At 37.5% G+C, this 19,598-nt stretch overlaps 1 protein-coding gene across 9 annotated transcripts in view; it reads right to left on the bottom strand.

The window, feature by feature from the left end:
- Nucleotides 1–19,598, bottom strand: part of Ssbp2 (single stranded DNA binding protein 2) — a 281,368-nt gene that overhangs the window by 66,996 nt on the left and 194,774 nt on the right. For 6 of the 9 annotated variants that reach the window (XM_060377758.1, XM_060377754.1, XM_060377755.1 and 3 more), the window contains one exon: nucleotides 3,324–3,413. The exons of the other annotated variants lie outside the window; for them this stretch is intronic. In XM_060377758.1, coding sequence (XP_060233741.1) covers nucleotides 3,324–3,413 — 90 coding nt within the window. The remainder of the gene's footprint in view (nucleotides 1–3,323; nucleotides 3,414–19,598) is intronic. 9 annotated transcript variants of the gene reach the window in all.

Genomic DNA, 19,598 nt, shown 5'->3' with positions numbered 1-19,598 from the left:
TGGTTAGGAAACACCTCAGCACTGGAGAACACCAGCGCTGACTGGTTAGGAAACACCTCAGCACTGGAGAAGACCAGCGCTGACTGGTTAGGAAACACCTCAGCACAGTCCAGCACTGGAGAAGACCAGCGCTGACTGGTTAGGAAACACCTCAGCACAGTCCAGCACTGGAGAAGACCAGCGCTGACTGGTTAGGAAACACCTCAGCACAGTCCAGCACTGGAGAACACCAGCGCTGACTGGTTAGGAAACACCTCAGCAGACCTCTTTACTGTGTTACTAAAAGATATCAGCTCTTTAGCATTTGACTGAATTTTTCAGTGTTTTGGGGAACAATTTAATCTACTGGGTGTACATAAATGTTGAATAGGTGAGAAAAGTCCTTGAGGTAAGTTAAAACAGTCTTCCTGGGTTAATAAAAATAACTCAAATGTATATAGATTTTTCCATCTATTTTTCTTTACATTGATAAAGACACTACAATTATTCAGATATCCAAAATAGGAACTGCAGTATCTTCCTTGATTCTTGCATTTTTTTCACCCTTTCATGTCTAATTTGGGCAATCAAATGAGGCTTTTCAAACATAATTACTGTTTCTTTCCTTCTAATACTACTGTCCCAGATCTTGTCAGAAAGACTCTTTCCTGGGCTCCTACACAGCCCCCTCTTCTAGACTTACTGTTCTGTAACTCAATTCTGGCTAATATTAGTTGAAATGATTTTCCCCCTTCAAGATGCAAATGCAAAGGCGTCCTCCTAATAGCTCCTGAGTCTCTAAGATCAGGTGCAAGCCCTGTGTCACCTTCCAGGCCCTCGCGGCTGCATCGCCATCAACTCTCCCTGCACCTAGTCAAGCTGTAGCTATCTGGAGATGTTTCTATTCTTTTCCCTCTGGGTTCCTGTCATGAACTGTCTTTCCTCAATTGTTCTTTTTCTCTGCTCCCTTAACCTCCCTCCTCATTCATCTTGAGATCCTAATTCGGAGTACAGTTCCTATTTTGACAATGCTTGCCTGACTACACCTTTCCCAAAACTGAGTGTAGTGATCAGATCTGCTATACGAACACATTCTACCCATTTAATATGTCTATTTTCAAAACTTCCATACTTAACTCACTACCTTTCTCAATCACCATACTCTGGGCTGTCTGATATCAGAGGTGTTGTAAACCTGTTTATCGGAGACACCCAAACAAAATCTGAATCCACTGCAGCCTAAGCAGTCTGAATCAATTGCACATTTGGGTCACTGTCCTTCTCAAAGACCCGACGGTTCCTGTAAGTGTGCTAAATTGACTCAGCTTTTAACATGCCATTTCAGGATCTTCTCAGCAGCCCAGAGAGCACACCTTTCCCTTTTGTGTGCAGGACTCCTTACTTCCACTTCTGCACTTTCTGTGTGTATCCTGGACCCCTCAGCACTGCTTACTCTCAGATTTTGGCTAAGGGCCACTTTCTGAGATGCCATTCCTCCGCCTCTTTTGCTGGGCTGTTTTTCTAACTCTCTCTCACGTCCAACTCTGTTGGAGTTAATCATTCTTTCTTCTTGGCCATCACAAAACTTTTCGCTTCACTTTGTCATTTTTAAGGCTGCTTTTTTGGTAACACAAAGAGCCTCAGGAAGTTGTACACTCTATGTGCTGATTTTTAGACATCGCAGTCTCTGGAATTAGTAATACACAATCATGAATTGTATCAGAATAATTAAAAGGAAGTTCAAGCTATTTTGACTACTTCCAACAAGAAAACAGGCAAGGGGAGGGATTAACTGACAAATGTGGAAATGAAAATATATGGATTTATCCATCTTGGCATTATTTTATAGTGCAAGAATTTGACTTCTTCCCCAACCAACATTCTCTTTAACAGTGTGACCGGAAGTGCTCCTAGCTGTCTATTAGACAAAACTCTCCCTAACTATAACCCACCTTCAGCAAGAGAACTAAGAGTGTAAAACAAAATAAAATGAGCTGGAAATATGTCACAAGTAACAGTCAACACTCAAAGGTAATTTCAGTGGCAGAAATCCAGACTGTCTTGATTTAAGTCCCAGCGCTGTCAGTTTTGGTAAAAGTCACTTATTAGTGTTTTGGTGTTTCCACCTACACCGTGAAAATCATAGCACCCCATACTTCAATCTTTGGGTGTTGTTGGAATTGGGGGGTCTATGTAAAGCATGTACACTAAACTAAAGCATAGCACACAGAGAACAATTATTAAATGTTAGCATAATTGGTGACTTTAATAATCCAGAGTTATACTTAGGGGCCTTAAGACAGAATGAGGCTCTACTATGACTTTTAAATATTTCATATTGTTTAAGTAATAATAAAGAGCAGCTAAGCAAATAAATATGCCCTAAAAGTGCTGGGTTTGTTCGAGGCTCAAATTGAGATGTTTTAATTCTACAGATCTACTTTGCAAAATTACTTGCAATTTAATCTCTCCATTTTCATCATTGTAAGTACCTTAATAATGATATGAATTACTAACCAATGATTATCAAAGATTCTGAAATTAAAAATAAACCACAATTTGGCCTATAGGTACCTACTATATTATCAAGATAGTATGTTAGATACAAGTTCCTATAATGTCTCCCACCTCTAATTGTTAACTTCGAAATTGTTAATTATCTCAAAGAGTGTTACAAAATTAACAGTACATAAAAAAGTCTTCAGAATTTATATTAATATGTATGTTTTGGGTTAGAATTCTATCAGATTTAAGGTAAAGATCTATAAAATTAAAAAAATAATGAATTAAAGCTCTAAAATTATTGTTGTCATTACTAAAAGGAGCAGGTACTGAAATTTTAAAATGCTAAATACACAGTTGAAATGTGATCTTCTAATTTTATATAAGTGTATTAATAAATATTACAGCTGAAAACCAAAAAGGTGATTTCAAATATTTTGATACAGCCTCTAATTTTTATTAAATGACTTGGCTACTTTTGAAAATACAGCCAAATCTTGATTATTCTTAGTCTAAGGAAGTACAAACAGTTGAAAATGAACATCTTTAGTGTCTTTTCCCCCAAAGTATGCACCACAGTGAACTTATTCTAATTTGCATTTTGATTTATTTTCCTTCTAGATCAATGAAATGGTTTAACATTAACCAAAACAAATAATACAACAGATGAAGGAAAACACAATAGATAAGCAGTGTGAGCAATCAAGAGTTGGCTGTACAGTGTCATATTTACCTTAAGAATCAAACGAGAAGAATTACAATAGCCTCATCCTATGGTTATCAGTAAACATCACCAAGCAGGAGTTCCTACGCCTTAACATCCTAGTCAAGTCTCTGAGTACCTGAAAGAACCCTGGTGGCACAGGACCTACTGGCATGCCATCTCCTGGGGGCATGTTTCCTAGCACGGGGCTGGGAGCTGCTGCAGCACTCTGCAAAGAATAAAGGAGAGACAGATCTGCATCATTACAGAGAAGGCACAGGAGCGAGGCTGGTAGACGACTAGGATGGCTACTGTGCACTCCTGGGAGTGAAGGCTGCTGACTCCCCCTGCACAAGTGCACTGAGACAACCATATGACAAACAGTGTCAGTGGCTCTTACAGGCCTCGAGAAATTCTGCGAAGACAAAGATCTTCCACAAGATGACACATTTGAACATATATTAAATGCCAACAGCAATATGACCGATGATAAAAGGTTAAATAAATGCTCAATTTAAGGTACAAACACTTGAAATGGCAAACGTTAGCAATGAGTGTGCAAATAGGTAAAAGCCTGTGTGGATGATCACAGGGGTTAGAAGAAAGACCTTTTATTTAGATCATACTTAAATGTCATAAACAAGAATAATTAATTTTCTGCCTACAGATAGCCATATATTATTCACTTTTAATACATTATAATCATTACCCAAAATATAAAGTATAAGGTGGTGAAGATGAAAATGCATATAGGAAATTACAGAAAAAAAATTAAATTAAATTTGAAGACATTGGCCTCATACAAGTTATTGAAAATATCAGATTGAAAAATTCAAAGTTTTCATCTATAAACTTTTCATGAAATCCTAGCATTTCCTTAAACGGGAATATGAAAAAGCAAAACCTTTGGTTTAGATTCTTTGTAGGCAAATCATGGTTATAGATTTCTTTTTTATACATATCATGTTCACATAAAACTATTATGTAACTATGCATTTTCTCTTTCTTTCTTTATTCTTTCTTTCTTCCTTCCTTCTTTCTTTCTTTCTTTCTTTCTTTCTTTCTTTCTTTCTTTCCTTCTTTCTCTCCCTTTCTTTCTTTTTCTCTCTCTCTTTCTTTCTTTCTTTCTTCCTTCTGGTTTTTCCAAGACAGGGTTTCTAAATATAGACTTGTCTATCCTGGACTCACTTTGTAGACCAGGGTGGCCTCAACTCTGAGATCCACCTGCCCTTGCCTCCCTGAGTGCTGGGATTACAGGCGTGCTCCACTGCCCTTGGCGAATTTTATTTTTCAATTTGATTAAACACATTTAAAGTCCTAAAATACTCAAGAAGGGACCAGATGGGAATGTGAACTAGTACTACCTTTATGGAAGAAAACATTCAAGCTCCTCAAAACAACAACAAAAAACAAATAAAACAAAACAAAATCAAAAAACAAACAGAACTATTACATCAGCTGACAATGTTACTACTATGTATATATCCAGAAGAAAAGAAATTATTGTTTTGGAGAGTCATCTGCATCCTATTTTGTCTGTAACACTGCTCATAACAGCCAAAGTATAGAATAAACCTAAATGTTCATTGATAGATGAATGAATACAGAAAATGTGGCCTATATGCACAATGGAATTTTATTTAGCTCCCCAAAAAAGGTGACAGCATGGATGAACCTGGAGGACATTATGCTGAGTTCAAATAGAGCAGGGCAGAGACTAAGACACTACATGACCTCATGCAGACGTGGAATTGAGAGCTGAGTGCATAGAGCTGAGGATAAAGAGAGTAAGGAGAGAGACTGTGGTCAAGTGCAGGCCACAGCTAGGTGCCGGGGTAAGGTCTGGAGTGCACTGAGAGCAGCGCAGCAGGAGCGGACTCTGAGTGACTTTGCTACAAAGATAGCAGGGAGACAGCGGGCACCACAGGCTGCTACTTCACAGCTTTGCTGTGAAAACGTCCAAGCAGGCGCCACAGCTCTGCACACAGTTCCACACCCTGCTCTCTGCGAACACCAGTGCATCCTGCCCACACAAGACACCAGGGCACAGTTCCTGGCTTAAAAATAAAACGTGTTTATTCCACAGCACCTCAAGTTATTGAGACCAATGATCTCCACAGTTCCCAAGGGCGTCTAGACTGAAATATGATTGTGTGAAATACTGCTTACTTATGAATCCAAATGTAACTAACTACAGCCAAGGATATGAATACCAGAGAGGAAGCCGTGTCTCAGGAACTAAGTACATGGACATTCTCTGGAAGATGCGCAGCGCAGTGTTCTCTCCTGACGCAGCCCTTACCAGCTACTGTTTCCTTTCCTCTTGCACACTGGTGCACGTGATCTTTTAAAAATGAAAGCAAGCCGGATGCTCACCTGTAATCCAGCACTCAGGAAGGCGAGGCAGGTGGACCTCTGTGAGTTCAAGGCCAGCCTCAGTACAGCCAAGGCTACACAGAGAAACCCTGTCTCAAAATAAGAAAAAGAAAGAAAGAAAGAAAGAAAGAAAGAAAGAAAGAAAGAAAGAAAGAAAGAAAAGGAAAGAAAAGGAAAGAAAATAAAAGAAAGAAAAAGCAAACTTTTTCCATTTAACTAAATTTGCACAATATTTTAATGCACTGTTGGGGGTTAAATTTACAATCAACAACCCTGTTAGCTTAAATACATACAATTATAGCCAGGTCTAGGATTTGACCTGTTTCCTTGAGACTGTGTAATTCAAATGTATTTTCTCATCATTTCTAGTTGCTCTAGTATATTGGTAAGTTTTTTCCTACAGTAGAAAAATAAAACAGGCTCATTTGTACCAAAAGGAAAGAAAGTAGTAACAAAAAAGTAAAATTCAGAGTTAAGTATCTGATGGATTGTTTTTCTCCAGACTACATTGTCTACAGGTATTTCTAACTTTTCCTTTTGTGGTACACTTTATGAATGTTTATTTTGTGACCTTAAATTTATTTTAAAGTTTAGGAAAATACTCACTTTCTTGGTTTTCTCACTCTAGTCACAGAAATAAAACCCTTGCTTTAAGGGGAAAAAAAGACAATAAAACAAAACAAATAAAAGAGAAAATATTTATTTGTGATCTAATCCAAGCAGAACAGGAAGAACAGGGTGGACCCCTCACAGTAAAGAGGAGAGACAGAGCTGACAGTTCTCAAAGTCTGAGAGTGCAGTTCTGGGGGAAACAAGGCTCAAATGAACCTTTCATTGTTTTTGTTTCTCTCTGTCTGTCTGTCTGTCTTGGTCTTTCTCCGTCTCGGTCTTTGTCTTGGTCTCTCTTGGTCTCTGTCTGTCTGTCTGTCTCTCTATATTTCATATAGTGTCTCATGTAGTAGTTCTACGTGGTCCAGACTGGCCTAGAACTCACTACATCCCTGAAAAGGGGCTGTGAGCCCTGATCTTCCTGCCTCTGACTCTCCAGTGCTGGGATTACAACTGTATGCTACCATGCCCACCTTCTACTATTGTGTGACTTTCCTCCTTACATTTCAAGACAAACCGAATTCTCATTGTACAAAAAATGCGAGTGGGGAGTCTTCACTTTCAACATCCATGCTTCACACACAATGGTCGCCTGAAAATCAGGGTCTGACATCTAGACAGCTTATGTCACATAGCAGAGCTAGTTAGTTGTTTGGTGTGCGATAGTTTTTAGCCACCTTTTAAAGACACAAGAATACAACACTAGAAACTTTGCAAGGCACAAGTGCTGGGCCTCAGCTTTACTTTGCTGCCCATGCTCTGAGCCATAGTGCTCGTCCACAGCTGCTAGGCTTCACTCGCACGCTCACTCCTGTCGTCACATTATGTGACTCAGCCTCAGGCGCCCAGTGGTCCTACTCTGTTAACATCACAGATGTATACTAATGGGTTTTGTCAGTACTGTCCAACAACAATCCTCCAAATATCATGCTAATTTATATACAGTATATACTAAATAGTGTAAGTATTGAATCTGTAAAGAATCAAGCTATTGGAATTAAAGCTTCTAGCAGGAAAAAATTCCGAATTTCTTGAACAAACTTGTTTCATGTTGGCTTCTAAAACATGAGGCAAATTTAACTGATGACCTAGGAATGAAGAGAAGTTATAACTGGGTGTGACTCAGAAGTATGTAGAGGTCTGTGCAGGTGCATAACAAGAGTACATGGCTTAATTACACTTAAACTACTGCAAAGGGTCAGCTTTGTTAGAGTTACATGAATTCTCACTAGAGGATCATGCTACCATAAAAACCAACCTCCAAAATGATAAAATAAAGGATATTTTATTATATTATATTTATAAATATATTTTTTATTATATTATAATAAAGGATATCTTTATTATATAATAAAAGATAATAATATAAAGACACTTCAGGTAATAACTAATAATAATTACAATAATAAAGGACATCTTCATTCCATAATTATTTGGGGTTGATTTTTACAATAGCCTCCTATCTTAAAAGAAAACATACAATATGGTTTGAGGCTATTTCTTGTAACTAAATAGAATATATAACACTTCTATTCAGATATGAACCATGTCATTTTATTGTGTTTTTCACTTGATTCAATTGTATGTTTTCAATACTTTATTTTTTTCAGATATGTGCATCCTAATACACTTTTTATCAAATATTAGCTTTGCTATTTGAATACTACAAAGAGAAGGAGGTCCATATAAGTGTAAGAGGTTTCAAAAGAGTAAACAGGAAGCTAAAAAGCTTTACTCTCTCATAAAACACAATCAGCTTTTATTAAGGGTTTACATACTCAGTAATTGCTCACATGATTTACTAAAACTGCTAGGGAACCAACTTCTAATTCTATAGTGAGAATCAATATGTAAAAGCTATTTTTGGTAGAACAGAAAAATATTAAGAATATGTAAGACTGTAAACTAATAACTGCCAAAATAAAATGGAGATATGACTTAGAAGTTGAAAGGAGATTAAAGAAACAGGCTTCTTGGTTTTCACTGTTGTTATCTGTGCTATTTTAAGCCTCTATGATTTCAGCTATGTCTCTTCCCAAATTCGTGTGTTGTCAATGCAAATGAAGTAAGAGGTAGCACCTTTGAGAAGTGATGGAGCGTAAGGTCTGTGGAACTCTCTTTGAAGAAGGAACCGGCGGAGGGAGTTCTTTCTCTGCTCTCCGCCCTGCCTAAATAAGAGAGCGTCCCACCACTAGGTGGCAGTGCTCAGTCTCAGATTTACCAAATTCCAGCCTGTGACACACATTTTTGTATTTCTGAATTTCTGGTCTTGGATACTTTGTCATGGCAACACAACACACACTAGCCATATACTAGCATTTTAGAGAAAATCTTAAAATGCTGGTAGCAGCTATGTGGCCATGTAAATTATAACTCAAGGGACACTTAAATTGTTCCTGGTTGAAGATAGCTTTACTATATTAAGAAATCTTTGTATTTATGTCTTGTCCTATAGAAAACAATTCTCAATGAAATCAGGAAGAAGAAAATATTTTTTTTTCATTTCATCTTAATATGTATTTGGTTTTCTACTGAGAAACACTATATAAGCAAACACGTACTGATAACTGTCATAAGCGATCACCATATTCTGAGATAAACCCTGCTTGATCCTCAGAAGAACTCTTTAGAAATAGGTATTGGATGCTATTTGCTGGTGAACATTGGGACTTCTATAACTATGTTCTAACTCAGACAGGTCTGACATGCTCTTTACTATTTTGTATTTTTCAAATATGAGTATCACATTTGCCCTTTAAAAACATTTTTTTTTTTAGTTTTCAAAGCAAGTTAATAATAATACTAAATGGTTTATATACCTCAATGTAATGTAAACAGTATTATTTTAAAATATACAACAATAAAATTTTTTTAATATACCTGGTGCTGTGGCACACATCTTTAATGCCAGCGTCTCAAAGGAAGAGACAGGCAGATCTCTGAGTTCAAGGCTAGTCTGGTCTTTATATCAATTTGTAGGCCAGTCAGAGTTATATGGTGAGACCCTGTCTCAAAAAACAAAAATCACAATTTTAAACAAAACAACTTTCTTGAATGCTAGAAAATTTTTTGAAAGAACCAGAGCCATTGTTCCTTTTATATTTTCTACTTATACAGGTGACAATTCGTTCATTTAAAATTTTTTTCAAACATTTCTTTTCACGGACACACTTAACTTCATCTATAGTCACTTCATTTTTTTTGTTTATTTGTTTGTTTTCACAGTGTCATGCTTTTTATTTTTATTTATTTATTTTTTTCAGTGTGAGAAGTTATTTCACCAACAGATTTAAAAATAAATTTATTTTAATGGATATATAAAAAATAAAAACCTAAATACATTTGTAGAGTAGGATGTTTTACTATTGTTATTTACTATATTATGGTTAGAGGAAGTTAAACCAAACTGTCTCCTCCAATATTTATTACTATTTGATGCTAAGCTATTTAAAAATAATTTTCTCTAGAATCTATAATGCATGCTGCATTATTATCAGAGAGTTACATTAAGAAAAAAATTAAAAGCAAGGTTCCTTGTTCTACACAAATGTAACTTAGCAACCATCAACCAATCTTTCCCTGTCTCTCAAAACTCCTACACTCACCAACCTCTGATTATCACTTTTCTTTTTTTTTTATTTTTTTTTATTTTTTATTTTTTTCAATGCAGTTTATTCAGGAACCTTGAACAATCATCTGACCCTGGGGAAAGCCAGCCCACAGCTTAAATAGCCTCTGGGTAGCCAACCCCAGCATGCCACGTGGGCAATGCAGATAGGTCCACATACATGGAAGCAAGCCAGATCCTCAGCCTTAGCCAAATGTGGAATTGTTCGTAGTCACTTCATTTTTACATTCTTTACAAAGCTCGCCTTTTCTGATAGAGGGAGACTGCTTAGGAGACCACGGAAGTCTGTCTTCCCTTTCTTCCATAATAAGAGGCCTCCAGCCAGAGGAACAGCATTCCAGCTACACATGCTCTCCAATCCTCCAGATTTCACAAAGAATCAAGTTTTTGCTGGTGGGAAAACAGGAAAGAGGCCTGTCCCTTTGTGGGCCTTAGTTTTAGAGGCCTCAAATTCTTCACTCTCATTGTTGAGAGCCCAAATGTTGTAGCCGTAGCTTCTTCTATTGTGCAGATGAATCCCATTCCACACAGTGCAGAGCCCCTAGTGGCCCCCATCAGGCCACTGCCTCACAGATGTGGTCCACCTACACTGCAGACCTTGTCACAGATGTGGTCCGCCTACACTGCAGACCTTGTCCCAACAGTTTGCATTTTTTTACCCTGAAGTAAACTATCAATTTCTTCATTATCTTTGCTACAATCTGTTCTACTAGTTTGCTTTTTTCTATTTTAGTAATGTTTATTTTAAAACAATTTATTTTTACTCCACTTGTTAAACTTTGTTGTCCATTTTCAAACATCTTATATTAACTAATAAACTTTATTATGCTTTTAATAATAAAGACTATAAAGCAATTTTGCTGAATTTATCTTAGTTTGTATCTGCAAGGTCTGATGTTGGTGCTTACTACTTTTTAAAAATCATCTAAATACAATTTTATTTTGCTAGTTAATGGAAATAACTAGAAACCAAAATTATGCTGATTAGATAAATGAGGGGGAAAAATGAGAACAATATCTAGCCTTGTGGATGACACTTTAATACAAAAATGGTTGGATGTTTTAGTTTTTCCTTTCTAGTTTCCCAATTGTAGCCATATATACAACTCCAATATTCAAGAGTTTGTTGAATAATATATTTTTATGATTTTCCATTGATAAAACGTAATATTCTATGAAGCAGAAGTTTCTGGGCTCAGTTTGGTCATGGGATGTTTTGCACAGGTTGGCTTGTGAGAGGGCACGTAATGTTTTGCTCTCATGCAAGGGCGTGACTTTGGCCAGCTGAGAACGGACTTTGAGTAGAGGACACATATAGAGGCCCAGGCAGACCTGGGATCGACATCACTGAGCTGATCTTTGTGCTTCAACACTTGACTTTGCAGAGAGAAACGTTCTACAGAACTTCTTTGGGCAATCTAACTTGGTCTTGCAGCTTTTCCTGACTTCATGTTGCTACTCTGTGTTGGCCTTTGGACTAGACTGCTGGCACCCTGAGTCTGATAATCCTCTAATGACCCATCTGATCAGCAGGAAGTAAATAAAAGAGATCTACAGCCCTTTTCCCTCTAATCTTCTACCTAAGTTGGGGGTTGGGAGGTGGAGGAGGTTGGAAGAAAGGTAAAGTTGCTTAAGAACCCTAAATAAAGCAGGTTTGGTGAAAAATCTAAGCCTACAATTCTGTCTATACTTTTATTTGTTAACTTTGGATCTTTAAATATTCCCTAATTTTCATTTCTTATTCTTTCATTGAAACAGATATCATACCCTTCAACTATTGCTTGTCCATTTCTCCTTGTGCATCTATTAACTTTTGCCTAGGAGGCTCATACATGAATTTCATTTCTATGAAATGGGGGGAGGGTGTAGAGATTATAATGTATAGAAATTATAGTGTAGCCAACCTAGACTTTTGGTATACTGCCTACAAGCAGGCAAGGCTGGACTGTTTTAAGCTACTGACTTTGTTCTAAATGGCTGCTACAGATGCAGGTTTATTGGTTTTCAAATCTGGAAGGAACTTTGGGAGAAATGAAAACTACCATATCTCCATCACTAAATTACTATTTTATTTCTGAAAAATATTGTTCAAAAACATGCAGAAGAGAAGCAGCTCTGAAGATCTCCGGGAAACATGTAGAAGGGAAGCAGCTCTACTCTAAAGATCTCTGGGAAAACATGCAGAAGATCTCTGGGATTTATTGTAGTTCACCTATTGTCAACTATATGTTTCCTAATTATGTAATTTTCATTCAATCAATGTTCTGGTTAAGAATAAGCAAACAAAAATAAGTCCCACATTAAACCACACTTGCTTTTGTGGTCTACCTGGTGTCACACTTTTATGACTGGCTTTGCATCTTGCTCAGGTCAGTTATTTTTCTTCATTGCACAGGAACAGTGGCAGAGCTTAGAGGGAAGAATGCCACATGCAGCATCTCCTTCTATAGCTGCCAGCTGAGTCATCTACAAAGCAATGGCTTCCTGACTGTAATGACCAGCTCACCAATGCTGTCTAGCCTCCTCAGTCCTAGGGCAGGAATACACACACACACACACACACACACACCAGCTGGTTTCACTGTGTTGATGGTTCCTGTTTTCACTTTACATCCTGATTCAGAGTGAGCAGGACCTGATCTTAGTTCCGTCGCTGGAACAGTGTCCATTTCCTTTATGTACCAGGATGGTTCATTTCTACCAACTAGCATTTGAGTGTCCCAGAGGCCCAAACTAGTATCCTATAGTTCTTTCTTCACATCTGTTCAGAAAGAACGAATGGAGAACTAGACTCATACTAGAGCTGCAGCCAGAGGCCTGGACACCAATAGTTCTACCTACATCAGGCAGCCATGTCTGCTTGATCCACACAGGTCTCCCACCTGCAGGACATTTTCCATCATTCCCCTTACACCATGATGATGATAACTGGCCCAGCTCGCTCCACCATGTGCCGGGAGATGATGTCCAAGGCACATACACTTCCTGACACCGGTTTGCTGCTGGACTTCCTTCATTTGCTTAGGCCATCATCCTAGAGTGGTCTTGTCTTAGAATCCAAAACACTCCCATAGCCCTTCGACAGAAGTTCTTCCCAAAATTCGTTATTATAGAACAGATGACAACTGTGAGCTACAGTTCTGTATCAATAGCATGAACTAAATCACTGACATTTTTATTCCCATATTGATCTTTTTTCCAAAATTGTAATCATAGTACTCATTTTAAATACTGACCATTTATGGCTTAGTTTGCAATTAATAATGTGGGCATTTCTATTGGGTGCGGCAGTACCTGCCAGCCCATAATCCTAGAAATCCGAAAGTTGAGGTGGGAGGATAGAATTTAAGGCCTGCCTGGGCTACATGGTAAGACTATAGCTACAAGACATAAACAAACAAGCAAACAAAAAAGTATATCTCCTTAAAAACATGTTTTTCTTTATACACACACACACAAATATTAAACTCATAGAAAGAAATTTAAAGCTAATAATCTCTTTCCCTTAACAACACCATTAGCACAGATCTGAAATAAAATATAACTATTAATTACTTCAAGTTTTACCCAGAAGAAATCAGAAATCAGTAAACATGATCAAGAAGAAATTTAATAGATTTTTAAAGAAAAAGATTACATTATTTTATTATAATAACTTAGAAGATTTCTATCACTGACTACATTTTTCAATATATAGTATACATGAAAAAGGAACCCAAGAATAGCATGAGCCAAAATCTTATTACTTAGTTTTAAAAAATGTTTATTTAAAGGGGACAGAGCAGGCAACTTACAAAAGGGCACACAAATAAAAGTACTTGTTTCTGTGTACTCCAAACTAAAATAGTAATTAAATCACTGAGACTGCTACCATGTGCAAGCATGCGCCTCACCATTTCTCTCAGCATGGTGGTAGGTTCTTATCTGTGCTACTGGATTTTAGATTATTTAATTGCTTCACAGAGCAAAACCAAGCACCATAGGTTAGCACATATGAACATGTAGATAAAGCAAAACTGCATAGGAAGGTTTTTAATCTGTGAAAAGACAGCTTTAAATTATGTTAACAAATATCCTAAAAATAAATCATATCTATACAAAATATAACTGAATATACAAATCTGACTGAAAACAGAAAATTCAACCAATAATTGGTTCTCCCTTTTAGAACACAGAAATAAAGGTGTTTTGTTTTTTTTTCTTTTGTTTTATTTATTTATTTATTTATTTATTTATTTATGTTTGTTTGCTTTGCAAGACAAGGTTTCTCTGTGTAACAGCCCTGGCTGTCCTGGAACTCACTCTGTAGACCAGACTGGCTTGAACTGAGAGATCCACCTGCCTCTGCCTCTGCTTCCACCTCTGCTAGCATTAAAGGCATGTAGCACCACTGTCAAACTTGTTTCAGCGTTTTTCAAGTGTGATATTGAGTTGTTTTAAAAACAGACTCTTGTGGAACAGTAGCTAAAACCTACTTTATCAAATTTCTCTATGATTCTCTTTCTAACCTTATGTTAGAGGGCTCTGCAGGAATCACTGATGTTCACCTGTGAACCTGCAAGAGATGCACGGCTGTGAGCCTCATGAAGATGCTTAAGGGCCCCAACAGAGATAGCTGCTGGAGCTATAAAACACATCCAGTCAATCCTAAGCTGCAGAAGGAGCTGCCCCTACACTGTCACACTGGATCCTACGGGCTCTTTTCACCCCTCAGGCTACCACCTAAAATGCTTAGAGTAATGCTTTGGATTTGTCTTTATACACTATATCACATTGTTTATGATAATCTCATGCTGAAAAGTCTTGATCTTGAAAAAGGGTTACTTTCTCTTTTAGAAGTAGTTTTTTGTTTTGTTTTGTTTTGGTATAGTTCTTGGGAAACAGTGGAATAAGGTTGGGTGAAAGATTTTTGTTTAATAGAAACATAAAAATGGCATTTTCTTCATATAAAATTGGCTCAAAAGCTAGGTGTGGTAGAGTATGCTAGTATTCTTAGCAGTTGGGAAGCAGAGGCAGGAGGAACATTGAGTTTGCTCTACATAGAGAGCTCCAGGCATGCATATCAAAATCAAAATAAATAAAATTAACTCAACCTCCCCAAAAAAAAGTGGGTCCAGAATTTAAATGTAAGAGTGTGAAGGTTTTTTTTTTTATTTTTGTTTTGGGGGTTTTTGTTTGTTTGCTTGCTTGGTTGGTTTTTCCAGACAAGGTCTCTCTGTGTAGCCTTGCCTGTTTGGAGCTCACTCTTGTAGAACGAGCTTAGTGTCAAACTCAGAGATCTGCCTGCCTCTGCTTCACAAGTACTAGGATTAAAGGCGTGTGCCACCACTGCCTGGCTAGGAACGTGACACTTTTAATGATGGCAAAAGGTGCTTTAGGCTTTTGTATTTCAGGTCCATTTGGGGCTTGATATTTTTTGCTCATCCACACATTTAAATATGATAAACTTTGCATACACCACACATGTAATGTTGCTTGAGCAGAACCTTCTCTTGTTCAGAGACACTTACAGTCTTAAAAAAGGAACAGATGGTTATACTCAGTGTACTTGATGGTGTGGTAAAAGTTACAAAGGCGAAGGTGCACTTGAAGAAAGAGGTCTAGAAAAAGCATTTGGGCTGAGATGTGAAGGAAGAGTTGGTGATAAGTAGTCAAGACAGTTACCCACTGCAAAGAATGAGGAAGTAAGAGTGCTCGTGTGTGCAGGGTCTACGGGAACATGAGAAACAGTAAGAAAGAGCAACAGAGCTGAATTGAAATGATGGCAAACTGCAGCATGCAGTGGCTTTAACCTTGTTTTAAGTTAATTTGACGACAGTAATGGCTGTCATTATGGTGTTTTCATGCACACTTTGCTCTTCTCCGTCCTGCATCACTGTCCCTGTGCAACCCCTACTGCCCCTCTACTGTCCCCTCCCCACAATGCCCAGCATCTACTTCACATCACATATACTTCAGTAACCCCACCCCCACCCAAAGGTCTTTTCTTCCTCTCATGGCCCCTTTCTAGTGTCATGATCTACACATCAGCAAACAATAAATCAGGATTTATGCTTCTATAAACCTTGCATTACGATGCTGTACTGCCTGGCACATTATATTTAAAGTTTCTGTTTTCTATCTGATAACTGTCCTAAAGGACAGGCCAATTTTCTTTCTTGTAGAACTCATTCTGGGCACTAAGATGGTGAAAGTTGGCTAAACTAAACTTGCGTTTACTATATTGACACTGTTTTTTACTTAACTAAGTGTTACGTCATTTACAGAATCAGTAGGTACACAAATTCTAGACTAGCATATTTTACACCAGGCAAGTATATTAAGTTCCTAGAAGAAAACAGACAGAGGCCAACTTAATTTATACTTGTTGCTCTCATTTACTAATGAAGGGTAATGGATAAATTATATGGCCTTCACATTAACATTCCCATAGATGATGAGCATGACTCAATGATGTTGTTACATACAAAATGCCAGTGATTTGCAGAATTATTTCATTGGAGTAAGAATCGAGGTACTGAAAAATAACCATATAACTCATTTTTAAGATCACGGTCTGATATATGGTACTCAGTCATAGCAAGCCATTAAGTGAACATGGTTTTAAACACTGCTTATAAATGAATCCATAAAATAATAATTTGTTTCACTGTAAAATCACAAATAGTAGGTTACTCAACTAAATCAAATTAGATGTTTTAACAAAATAAAAATTAAGGCAAAAAATTAGTGGGTATAGAAAGAATTTTTACTCAATAAAAGGAAAAATCCATAAGCAAATTACAACCTTTAATGCATTTAAGAGTTACTACAAAACTGTAAAGACACAAATAAACTCAAGATCACAGTGGCCTCCTGGACACTGACACAGTAAGTGAATGGAAACTCGGATTTGTAACCACGACTGACAAGCTAGTATTCCCACAAGCAGAACATGCACATTTTTTCCAGCACCCTTTCTACCTTGGGCTTGGCACTTTACATAGATAAAAATGGAGCTAGAGCTAAACCAACAATGCAGTGCTCCTTCTGGCCATTTAGCAGCACTGAAGTATAATGCAGGGAGAGACCTCTGAAAAGGATAAGCATCACGTAGGTTAGAGAGGTAATTGTCTAAGTAGTAGTGATGTTACTGCTTCAATAAAAATGTTATGTTCTTATATATTAGCAGACCATTTGGGTATATATGCCTTAGCAGAGGCACTGTCACCTCTCTGCCCCTCATTAAGAGCAGGCTAAACCCTCTGCAAACACCTAACAGGCAAAAGGCCCCCTGAAGTCACAGGAAGGTGGAACAGATGGTCTAAAGACCCTGTAAGCATGCACAGGAAGAAGCAAGTAGTCCAATACTGAACTAGTTTCATGAAAAATAGTTTTGGTTAAGCTAAATCTTAAAAAAACAAATACATTAGATAGGGATTTAAAATTTTTCTTATTAGAATAGTAATGCTAACAAGGCCTGAGGAAGCAATGACTACTAACCTGAAGAAGACAAAAATCAATTCCTTCATAATCAGGGCCAAGCTGGACAAGAGATGAGACTGTTTTTAGAAATTCTTGAATATCAAGATATACAGGATCCAATGAGAGAATGAGAAATACACTTTCACAGGAACTGAATTAAGTTTTAAGAACCTCAATAATAATGGGGAAATTTCCCCAACAGTAAAAAGAGGCCAGAAGAATGAGAAGAAAAAGTGGGGCATTAACATTTAAAATGCATTGGGTTGTCAGGTTAGAAATGTGTATGGCAAAAGTCATGAGGCAGAAATGAACGTGTTAGCTGAGGCATGGCGACATGTGCAAAGGTTAGACCCTGAAGACATAGCAGGAGGGGTTATCAGTGAAGGGGCAGCTTGAGAGCCCAGCAAGCTGGAGCCGCCAGGACGGTGGGACTGCCAAGGAGGACAGCAGAGGCTGGGGAGTGGAGCCTGCCTGAGCCTATGAGAAGAGCTGTGTGCTGGGCATGGCAAGCCAGCCCAGTCCAGTGGCCCAGAGGACCATGAGTCCCAGCAGGTCAGCACTGAACTTCTTATACTACTCAAGTTTGTGTTTTCTTTAATTTGATTATAAATGTGCCCTATTCTTCCCTCTTGGGAAACAAAGGGAATATATATATATATATATATATATTTAAATGAGAGTCCATAGTCAAAAGCCTTTAAATTTATACAGAAACATTGAGGTTTAGAGAAGCTTTGAAGTTCTGGAGAAACTTAGGAGCAACACTGGAGTTCTAAAGAAACTCTGGATTTGTTAAAGAGACTCAACTTTCAAGGCCTCTCAATGTTTAAAGACAATGGGTATTTAAACAGTTTTATATTTTGATATTGGTATTAATTTAAAAACTGAAAAAGGGCCAAGAAATGACCAAGTCAAGATTCACATAATACAGCACAATGTAAAAGATACAGTTAAAAGCAAGACAAGAATGTGAAGCCTGTGTGAAACTTCCGTTACTGAAGCTCTGCAATGATTTCTTCCCGATAAAATGGACACGCTGACAGCACTGAGCTCAGAAGCCAATGAATGAGTTCAGAGAAAGCAGCTGGAATAGTTCTGGCATGGAATATGGGATCAATGAATATTACCTATTATTGTGACCATCCTTTACATCAAGTTTAGCTGATATATGTTTCATAGATGTTTTACAGGCCAGTGGATCATCACAATTTGTGAAGCATGTCTGGAAGAACACAGGTGGATAAATCCATATTTTTTACATTTCTGTCATTCTTACACAATAACCAAGGTTTCCATTATTCTTTTCTATAAAGATTATTTGAGCATCTCTACTTGTCTATCTTTATGTAGCTCTACTATTTCCTCCTCAAAATGCTTATATTTGTAGATTGCTGATATTTACTTATAAGCACAAATGCGTCTATGTCATTTTTAAATGACTTTAAAACAAATGGCCCTATCTTATTTCTTAGAGGATAAAGCACAGACAACTCATTCTAGTGTAGGAAATGTATCAAGGTTTCTTCTACCTTGAGTATTAGCAGACTAGACATGGCTGATGGAAGGCTGTGAGTCTAACACTTTCCACAACAGAAATGCCAGGAGAAATAGAATATAAAAAAGAACAGCCTAGAACTGGGCACCTACAAAAAGTATAATAAATATGGACTAGTATAATAATAAAGATAAATGCAGTATGTGAGGCACCAAAAACTGAGAATTTTTCTTAATGTCAGACACTATACTTTAAGAAATACCATATATGCACATATAACTGTCATGAAAATTAACTTGAAATATGTCAAAGAACTAAGTGTAAAAGGCAAAACTATAAAATATTCAAACTCCAAGAGGATAACAGAAGACAACCCATATGACCATTTAGATGTGGTTCCGATGATGGGCCAATAGGGTGAGTTTACTCACCCTATTGAAAGAGCTTACTCATTGTAGGGGCTCATTAAAATTAATGTTTTCCTTTATGGAACACACAACCAAAACATTAAAGAGAGCCACATACCAGCAGAAGGCACTTTTAAAACTATGCCTGATAAACTAGTACAAAAATATATAAACAATTCCTTAAAAACTGTTCATGATGTAGCCTTAATTATGGCTCAGCTACAGAACTTCCAAGTCCACCTCCTACTGTCCAGTAAAGCCTGTTGGGCTCTCAAGAGCAACCATGCAACTTTTCAGTGAGCACCTGAGGAACTGGCACCCTGAGCCTGTCCAGACAAGAAGTCTCTTCTTAGATTTGATAATATGAAGATGGAGAAACAGAAATCAAAGACTAAACGGGCTTATAATCCAATTGCTTGGGAGGGAGTTCAGTTT

Source organism: Meriones unguiculatus, chromosome 2, assembly GCF_030254825.1.
Source record: "Meriones unguiculatus strain TT.TT164.6M chromosome 2, Bangor_MerUng_6.1, whole genome shotgun sequence".
NCBI lineage: Eukaryota > Metazoa > Chordata > Mammalia > Rodentia > Muridae > Meriones > Meriones unguiculatus.
The sequence above is the reverse complement of the archived record's forward strand: the minus strand, read 5'-3'. Positions and strand labels throughout refer to the sequence as shown.